General features: G+C 35.1%; 2 protein-coding genes across 2 annotated transcripts; one reads left to right on the forward strand and one right to left on the reverse strand.

The window, feature by feature from the left end:
• Nucleotides 1-294: 294 nt before the first annotated feature.
• Nucleotides 295-4,659, forward strand: LOC122599187 (protein NRT1/ PTR FAMILY 6.2). Its single transcript, XM_043771649.1, has 6 exons — nucleotides 295-435; nucleotides 556-658; nucleotides 2,393-2,610; nucleotides 2,883-3,424; nucleotides 3,630-3,973; nucleotides 4,055-4,659. The coding sequence occupies exons 1-6, from the start codon at nucleotides 433-435 to the stop codon at nucleotides 4,558-4,560; spliced, it is 1,716 nt and encodes a 571-aa protein (XP_043627584.1). The 5' UTR covers nucleotides 295-432; the 3' UTR covers nucleotides 4,561-4,659.
• Nucleotides 4,660-7,149: 2,490 nt separating this feature from the next.
• On the reverse strand, nucleotides 7,150-8,636 carry LOC122599597 (probable sugar phosphate/phosphate translocator At5g25400). Its single transcript, XM_043772129.1, has one exon. The coding sequence runs from the start codon at nucleotides 8,412-8,414 to the stop codon at nucleotides 7,368-7,370; it is 1,047 nt and encodes a 348-aa protein (XP_043628064.1). The 5' UTR covers nucleotides 8,415-8,636; the 3' UTR covers nucleotides 7,150-7,367.
• Nucleotides 8,637-10,106: the final 1,470 nt, after the last annotated feature.

The raw sequence follows: 10,106 nt of genomic DNA on the forward strand, positions 1-10,106 counted from the left end.
ACCATACACATAGGTAGTAAAAGAGTATTAGAGGACTTGCTCTATGGCAACAAGCAAAAGAGGGTTATTGGTAATACATGTTCTAGATTCAACAACAAATCAACATCAACTTTAGCTTAATTAGTCTCCAAAATGAAGATATACAAATGTAGATAATGCCAATTTCTATCATATATAATTCTAGACAAAATGTGGTAGGGCTAATCTTTATCACGTTGGATGATCTTCTTAAAATGGTAGTGGAAAGTCACCTTTTGAGTTGTACATTTTTCTTTGCCTATATAAAGACAAGGCCTTCCTTCAAATCTTTAAATGTGAATTAAGTGAACTTGAACTTAGTGAGGGAGAGAGACAGACCTACAAGAGAGGAAGTTCTTCAATTGAATTGATTGTTCAAGCTCTTTTTGATAAGGAGGCTTGAGAAAAGAAGCAATGGTTAGTATTACCAAATTCTATATAGCAACCCAAAAATCTTGTTTTTGTCTCAAGAGCTCTATTCTTTCATAAATTTGATAGGAATGCTAGATCTAAAACTTGATTTTTGTGTGTTTACAGGATGGTAAAATGAGTGGGACGGTAGCGGATGCAGTGAACTACAAGGGTTTCCCTGCTGATAGGTTGAAAACCGGTGGTTGGGTGCCTGCTGCACTAATTCTTGGTTAGTTCATACGCAATTATCTTCATATAACTTTAACATTTTAATCTATACAAACGTGCATATGAACTATCAATCAACACAAACAACAATTTGTTAACCACTTTCAATAAAAAAAAATGGACCACCCTGCTAGGTTTATTGTGTACTTTTGTGCTTGGCATCTTTATATATGCTTCTTTTAAGCATGTTTTGTCTTTCTTCTAGTTTCTATGTGATTGAGAGAGCTCATTAAAATGAAAAGGTGATTGGCCTAGACTACAGCTTTCCAATTTCATATCCCAACTACCTTCTTTTCTTTTCCATAATCTAGGTCTCTAATTTCATATCCCATCTAGCTAGCTTCTTTTCTTTTCGGTAATCTAAAAGGCGTTCGGTATAGTGTTGAACATTTTTTGATTGAAAGTGGTTAACAAATTGTTGTTCAAGGCATTGTGCATGATTCATGCATATTGCTTGCAAGATATATGACATATGAGTATATGGTAATTAGGTGCTTACATACGTCCATGATAAGAAAACAAAATGCCTTGATTTCCATTTTGGGTTCATTTAAACAGTCATGAAATCATGATAACTAGAAATTGAGTTAGGATGTTGCATTTTAAATTTATCTTCTCCTTCTCCTTCTCCTTCTCCTTCTCCTTCTTTTCTTTTATATTTTATTTTAAATTATGTGAAATAAGGATGAATGAATAAGTGAATAAATAACACTATTTCACCCATACTCTTGGAAAAGGAAAAGTGTATGTAAAAAGTTTTCAATATAAATATAATTAAGCATAGATACATGCACCAACAAGTTACATGGCTAGCTTTTCCCTTTTCTAATTAAACAAGTATATATTTCAATAATGCAAGACAAAACAACTTGTTTATACTTTTAATCTTCATTATTAGTGAAATTTCATATTAACTTGTACAACATATATCGTATATGTTAGTGCATCAATCAATCATTGTACTATTGGATATCAATGAAGTATTTTTGTGGTCCCTGGATTTGTATAAAGGTAAAATCAGATATAATGATGTCAAATCTTCCTATTTTTATCACAAACAAACCCAACCCTACATAGAGTGTCGTTTTTCAATCCCCTCGTGCTGTAAAAACATTAATAATTATATAACCCGAAACTAAGTAGAAAAATAGTTAGCAAAATGAATAAAATTAGCAAATTGTTACAAAAGTATTTTAGTAGGCACGAATATGTCGTAATAGAACTCGTCCTACTCTTGTATAATCATTGGCGTTATTCTTAGGATGTTATATAGATGCGCAAACGATCCAATATGATTCTTTTTAAGGTAAGTAGGGATTGATGTGATCGTTTTTGCGTTACTATTTCTAAGTCCATATATAGATGTCTCACCTCGATCTCAAGAGCGTATATATATGTCTAATTATTAAGCTGTAGTGGCGGAACTTTAACATTATTATAAGGCGGTAAAAAAATTTGGCATAAAATGTGCTTTTACATAATTTGTTTCTTAATTAATTTGAGGAATAAATACATTTAAATTTGTTTTTGAACCATAAGTGCTAATTATAATTCAAAATGTTGTTTCCACCATTGTTTAGCAGTTTTATGATGGAATGATATACATATATGATATATATTTCACTTAAAATGCAAAATCCTTAATATAAACAATATACAAGTGTAATATTCAAGAATAAAATAAAGAAATGAATACAACCTAAGACTCTTGACTTTGACTTTGACTTTGTGACAGGAATTGAGATAGTTGAAAGGCTATCAACAATGGGAATAGCAGTCAACTTAGTGACATATTTGGGTGACACCATGCATCTTCCAAGCTCAAATTCAGCCAATGTGGTCACTGATTTCTTGGGCACATCTTTCCTTTTGTGTCTGCTTGGTGGCTTTTTGGCTGACACTTTTCTTGGCAGATTCAGAACCATTGTCATCTTCTCTTTTATTCAAACACTAGTAAGCCTTCCTATCTTACATACAGCAAGATGTATCTATAGTTTATTGTATGGCATTTGTATTTCTGCAAAATTATCCATATGGTCATTGTGAATTTGTGACTATATAAACCTCTTGGTTGTTGGGTCAGCTCGATTTTGCTAGAACGATCGTATCGTTGACTTATACTTTCTTGCAGAAATTTCTATACTTGATTAAATATCAGCAATATAAACAATGTTTTCCTTCTTTTTTTGCATATAATCTTACTTAGTCGATTTTGACTATGTTAGGGTACTGGCACGCTAGCACTATCGACCAAATTGCCAGGGCTTAGGCCGCCACCGTGCCACTCCAATGAAGACTGCAAAGAAGCAAATGGACTGCAAATGGGAATTCTTTACCTTGCTTTGTATCTCATTGCACTTGGGACAGGTGGGCTGAAATCAAGTGTCTCAGGGTTTGGGACCGACCAGTTTGATGAAAACGACGAAGCTGAAAAGACACAGATGGCCTATTTCTTTAATAGGTTCTTCTTTTTCATCAGTCTGGGTACACTGACGGCAGTTACAGTGCTTGTGTATATACAAGATGAAATTGGTAGAAGTATAGCATATGGAATTTGTACGATCTCAATGTTCATCGCTATCTTAGTCATCTTGTCTGGGACTAAACGATACCGTTACAAGAAGAGTGCAGGAAGCCCTATTGTCAACATTTTTCAAGTACTTGTTGTTGCTGTAAAAAAGAGGAAGATGGATCTTCCTTATGACTATGGCATGTTGCACGAAACATCTTCTGACAGTTCAAGAATCCGTCATACAGATCAGTTTCGGTAAAATTTCATTTAACTTCATTGTTGAACTAGAGGTTTCAATATGGGTGGGTCAAACAGTGGGCGCAAGATGAAATGGTTTATCTTTTGGTATGGGTCAAGACGGGCTGGTTGGGTTGCTTGACCCGCAAACTCTAAACCATCAATTTGTTTAACCCTTTTCCTTATAGCAAATTTTCATTTGAACATTTTTCTCTTCTTGTAGCTGCTTGGACAAGGCTGCGATCGTAGCAGAAGGAGATTTTGTCAAATATGGTTCGGGTTCTGCCCCAAACCCATGGAAGCTATGCACGGTGACAAGGGTTGAAGAAGTGAAAATGATGATCAGGTTGTTACCCGTATGGGCCACAACTATACTATTCTGGACGGCATACGCTCAGATGATCACTTTTTCTGTACAGCAAGCGTCTACCATGGAACGATCCGTTGGAGGGTTCAAAATCCCTGCAGGATCCCTCACTGTCTTTTTTGTGCTTGCCATATTACTTACTTGCGCCGTTTATGACACTTTGATCATCCCATTTTGGAAGAAATGGAAAGGAACACCAGGTATAATATAGCTCAATCGATATGACTGTTACTTAAAGTTTACGCAACTCTTAAAAGTGTAAAGTTTTCCCCCGATAACAGGTTTCACCGACCTACAAAGAATGGCATTAGGCTTGATCCTTTCAACATTCGGAATGGGAGCAGCCGCACTGGTTGAAATGAAGCGGTTATCAGTGGGCAAATCCGTAGGTGAAGTACCCTCGGGAAGTACCTTACCTATAAGCGTTTTCTTGCTCATCCCACAGTTCTTCTTGGTGGGTTCCGGTGAGGCATTTATATATACTGGCCAGCTAGATTTCTTCATCACAAGGTCGCCAAAAAGCATGAAAACAATGAGCACTGGGCTATTTTTGACAACACTTGCACTCGGGTTTTTTATGAGCAGCTTTCTGGTGTCGGTAGTGAAGAAGGTAACTGGAAGCCATGGTGGAGAAGGTTGGCTTGCCGATGACATAGATCACGGACGACTAGACCTCTTCTATGCCCTGTTGGCAATTTTGGGTGTGATAAACTTTGTAGTTTATCTGATTGTTGCAGCTTGGAACAAGAAAGATGATAAGGCGACGGAAATGGTAGAAGTGGTTTGATTAGTAATCCTTAAATTAGATTGTGTGTTTTCTTGTTTATATTCTCGTCGCGTCCCCTGTAATGTTTAAAGAAAGCCGTATGGAGTTTGCTTTAGTGAATAGAGTGGTGTTTCATATACGCAGCAAGCGAAGTTCAAGCTCAACCTCATTGAACATTGTTTAGCTAAGCTTGATGATATTAATCTTGTCGGACTTGAATGGCTCGAAAACATCCATTACTCGAATAGCTTTGTTAATATTGTCTCAACCCGAATGACTCAGCATTTGAAAACACTGAAGAGTGTTTACAATTTAGTGCTGCATTTGAGTATGAAGCCCGGCCCAGATCAGTTAGGCTAATCCGATAAGGCCCAGTTAACTTCGCGCTACGATACCAAATTATACACTGAAAACGCAGCCATAAAACTTACTAGTCCTGGCAAGGCCCAACGGCTTTTACTTTTTAAAGAAAGTGTCAGCTGGGGCCCAAATGATTATTGAATACTGTTTAGCTCAAAAATGTGCTAAATCAAATATGTTGCCGTGTTGTTGGAACAGATTTCTAACGTGTTGCTAAGATAACTAGTACGATTGGGGCATATTGATGTTGCCATTGGACATGGCCACATCAGAAAAAGTATTCACATTATCACCAATGAGTTTAAAACATACAACGCTTTCGTAATCGCCTAATTGGGCCACTTCTCATACTAATATACTATCAAGCCAAAAGCCATTTGCTTATAAGTTATAACCAGTATCATACTTCTCTTTTATTTTGTCGATCCATATTAATATTTGCACACCCTTAAGTGCTTGTCTCTTGAGGAGTCACCCGTATCCTCATACTCTTGCATCTGTCATGACTGCAAGAACATCAAGTCCATATGCATTCACAACTCAATGAACCCGGATGACAAAAATACAGAATAATGTAAGATTATAAGTTGGAACAGATGTTTTTCTGTGATTGGGGCCTATCGCCTATGTCTCAACTCTACGGGAGTATGGGTCCTGTAAATTGACATTTGATCTTTGTTTGGGCCCAAATATATCAGAGGACAACATATCATAGTTTGTAGTACTTTGGCCCACACTAATTTATCATCGTCAACAAGATCATGTGAATGCATCAATGTTATGCATCAATGTTATGTTCTTTCAAAAGCTATACAACATATCATAGCTTATCGGTGTTTAATGTCACCATTTTTACCAAAAACTAGCTCGAGCAGATAAAATCGTTGAAGCCCGTGATAGCCCGGTCCTAATGGTCAAAAAGATAAGCCATATGGGTGAAAATGGGATCCTTCCAACTCACGATCATTTTCTAGCAACGTTTCTGATAATATACACCCTAATGCTCAGGAAAGTGATATTCGTATCAGAAATATTGATATATTTATCCCATAGTATAACTTTGAAACCATACTATACAAACCAATAAAGCATGTTTGTAGTATATGAATCTAGAATTGTGATACGAATATAATTTCCCTAATGCTCATACAATATTAGACCAGTAAATGTGATTTCAAGAACTTTGGGTCATCATCATACTACACAAACCAACGGACCTTTGCCAGTAAGATAGTGCAAGATCATAAATTCGAGTTAACATTCTATGGTGCAAGGGGCCCCAAGTAGTAACTATATAGGTCCTATGAATTGAAGCTGGATCCTGGGTTTGGGACCATATTTATCATAGTACTACATAGGTCCTATCATACGTGTGTTGGTGATTTAATGAACCATAGCTGTCTAATATTGGTGCAAAGTATACAATTCTTGGGTCCCTGGTTTATCATCATCAACAACATCATGTGAATACATCACTAGTATCTTCGCTAAACCCATCTCCAAAAGCCTATATCGTGTCATGCGTAACCAACGACGAAAATGCAGTTGTGAAGTCTAATTGTTCTTCTAATCCCTGGCTCAGTTGAAGTCCTATCAGACCCTGCCTAGACCTAACCATCAAGGAGAAGGGCCATAGTGTTGATCAAGAAAACTGAAATTTCGAGATTGTGTTGGCCACATGGGCTAGCAACTCTAGTTTATTTTATCATTTACCTGAAACGCAGCCTCATATAAAGGTGTGGCGTATTGATAGCTTGATACATTAGACCAAACAAATTCAATGTAAATAAAAATTCTATATGTATTAAACTACAAGTGACCCAAAGTCGCGGAAACAAGTGTATTTACACAAAAAAAAAACTTCGCCGAGAGAAGCATATTCTCCAGTTAAGTCTACACAGATCCAAAAGACTCAATTTGGTTTTCTTTGACAAAACATAGCAAACAAAAACATCCATGTAAAAACAAAGAAGTATCATATGCCAAATGGGTTTTCAGCAGTTTATGAAAGCAGTATCATGCCAAACACCAAAAAAAGACAGCACTAAAAACCACCTACATGCCGAATACTATCCTGCTTCATCAATTACTTATACGATAGAAATACAAAACATTCACATTCCTTACCAAACAATTTCAACTGTTAATTCAATGGTTACCTAACAATCTCTCAAGATTCAAACTTCATCAAATAATTTACCAAACAATTTAGAATTATCAACTAAAGAAGCAATGGCATAACACGACGGATTATATAAATACGTATCACATCACATATCAAAATATAACAAGTCTTTTCCGAGCTACTCAGACAAAATCCTCAAACGCAATAGCCCAAGAACATTGAGTAACATTACACAAACATAAAACAGATAAATTAATTAAAAACATAAAATGGACAATAATAAGTACCTAAATGACTCTTTTATCTCTTTCTGTCTCTACTCCTTGAGTCCTCTCAATATGTATCAATTATCAGACTCGTTTTTCCTGCTTGATTTCTCTCCTTCTCCTTCTAACAACTTCCCAGACTCATCATCAGCATTCACAGCCTTCTTTTCCGCTTCTTTAGCCTTAAGCGCCTGCAACTTAGCATGATTGTAATACCCGACCCCCAAAAATGCAATCACATACCCAAAAAGATTAATCGGTGTCACAGTATCCTTAATCACAGACCACGAAAATGCAATCAACAACCAATCTTTAACAACCCCAGCAACGTTCATAGTCAAAGCAGACGTCTTCCCAACAAGCAAAAACACCGCAAGATTCAACGCAAAAGCACATAACGAATTAGTCCCAAACACCAAATAATCCAAATGAAAACTCGAAGTATCTCTCAATTTAGGCAACTCCACAATGAACCAAGGCACGCTCAAAAACGCTAAACAACAAGGCGCAACGTAATACAACGACGTAATAGGATTAAACGTAATTCCTTTACTAGTCAACAAAATCTGTATCAAAACAAGCCTGGTCGCCTCAAAACAAACCGCGCCGAGTTGCAACATAACACCAAAAGTATTAAATTGTGCTTCACCATAAGCAGCAATGGCAACACCAAACGAAATCGACAACATATTAGTCATAATATCCCCTTTAAACCCTTCTTTTTTCAACAAAACCCCAATTGAATAAACAGCTACAGGCATAAGGGCTTTAAGCATTTGGATAAAGGAAACAGACAGATATATATAAGCCGAATTCGATAACCATAAACTTAAAGAATATAACAAACCTATAGGGACAACATTCTTCAAATAAACATCTTTGGTCATCTGGACAGGCTCAACAACCTTAAAAACATTTATAATAACATAAGCTAATGAAGAACAAAAAGCCATATGAATCATTGTTAGAGAAATTGGGTAAGGCCAATTATACATCTTTCGATCTAAGATGTATTTATTGTACACAATAACAGTGAAGCTTAAAAAGATCCAGATGGCAACATATGTGTAAGAAAGTATGATCTTTTTTAGTACAGATTCACTCAAGGCACCACCTTTCCCCATTTTATTTTTTTAAAGATTGGATCTTTATGGATCTGGGGTTGGATTTGATCAAATTGGTTTCTGGGTTTTGTGATTTAGAGGGAATTTGAGATGGGTTTTGAAGGAATTTGACTGATGATGAAGATTTGGGGAGGTTGTGAAGATCTGGGGTTGTGTGTGTGTTTTGAGTGTGAAACTGTGTGAAAATGGTGGTGTGTGACTATGTCAGTTTATTTACAGATGTTGGGCATAAGTGTTATATAAGGCCATCTCCAATATTTATTTTTTCTCTAAATACAGAGAACTAAAATTACTGAAATTGGTAGTTTAATTTTTGTAGAAAGTGGACACTTTTGGATCATTATATAATCTTGGGAAAAATATCTATACTGCGTATTTTACTTAAGTTTAAATCCTGTTACTTTAAAAAAAATTACAAATTAAACCTTTAAATTTAATAAATATACATAGCCCCCTAATTTTACATAATCTCTCCCTGAATTTTACATAATCCCTCTTGCTTTACCTAAGATAGGTACCGCATGTTTTACCTAACCTTTTATAATCTGTATGCTTTTGTTAAATGCAACCCTTAAAATTGCAGTTAAGATGCATTAAATAGTTGTATATTTATCATAAAATTTAAAACGTTTAATATAAAAGGTATAAACCTTTTATGCACGTTAAATGCGTTTAGCATTTTCCTAATCTTTAAAGTTATTATTTTTACTATAATTTTATTGTTTTCTTCTTCTAACAATACAAAATTATCTTTTTCCTATTAAATGCGCAGAGAGTCCCCTCATTCTCGATATCTAGTAGGAGGAAATCCCGCAACTAAACTGCCCGAAGGTACGAACATTAATTGGGATAAAAAGTCTCTGCAGGACTCAAACCCGTTTCACTAGAGAACTTTATTATTTTTTACTTAATCATGGGTGGACTAACATATATTTACTAGTTTATAAAAATTATTCACCCTTTATTTAAAATTATATAAATACAAAAAAGAAAGAAATTGTTTGTAAATAACTCAATTACCTCTAATAAACTCTATTTGAAATGAGTTATAAAAAAATTACTTAATCTTTTTTAGTGAGTTAATTTATAGTTTAAACTATTATTTTATTAATTTACACTTTAAACTCTTATCTTTTAAAATCTCCATTTATCACCATTACATTAGTTACATTTACATCAATCTACATCACTCAACGTCTCACCACTGGTAGTCGCCGCTATCACCACACTAATCATCGTCACCAAACCGTCGCGCCGCCTTGTCGCATAACGCGATAACTGCTAGATTTTTAGGAAGGGTGGCGTAAACCGGATGAATAAATTTTCTTTTCCATAACTTTAGTAATTTAATGTAAGTTTCATGTGCATTTGTAGTTAAACCTATGGAACTTCTTAAGGTTACGAAGTTAAGAAAATACATGTAAAGAAACAAAGAAACAAAGCGTGAAATCATATACTTACATAATAATCTTTATAAGAAATTATAATGCTACGAACTCTCTTTATAATATCATAAACATTTGGCGTATTTGATATGGGTTTGAATGGATATTTATTCTATTCTATATAAGTTTCTAAATGTTTTGAATATATAAAATTCGAATTTTGTCACATTCAAGTCATTATAATTGAAAATCTAAAGATTAAAATAAGTAGAAAAAAATTGCTCCAACTTTTAGTGTTTTTGAGAAG

This window comes from Erigeron canadensis, chromosome 5 (assembly GCF_010389155.1).
Source record: "Erigeron canadensis isolate Cc75 chromosome 5, C_canadensis_v1, whole genome shotgun sequence".
NCBI classification, from domain to species: domain Eukaryota; kingdom Viridiplantae; phylum Streptophyta; class Magnoliopsida; order Asterales; family Asteraceae; genus Erigeron; species Erigeron canadensis.

Coding starts and splice junctions, on each gene's coding strand:
- LOC122599597 (XM_043772129.1), bottom strand. CDS start 8,414: ATGGGGAAAGGTGGTGCCTTGAGTGAATCTGTACTAAAAAAGATCATA.
- LOC122599187 (XM_043771649.1), top strand. Junction 659..2,392: donor GCCTGCTGCACTAATTCTTG/GTTAGTTCATAC, acceptor ACTTTGTGACAG/GAATTGAGATAGTTGAAAGG. Junction 3,425..3,629: donor CGTCATACAGATCAGTTTCG/GTAAAATTTCAT, acceptor CTCTTCTTGTAG/CTGCTTGGACAAGGCTGCGA.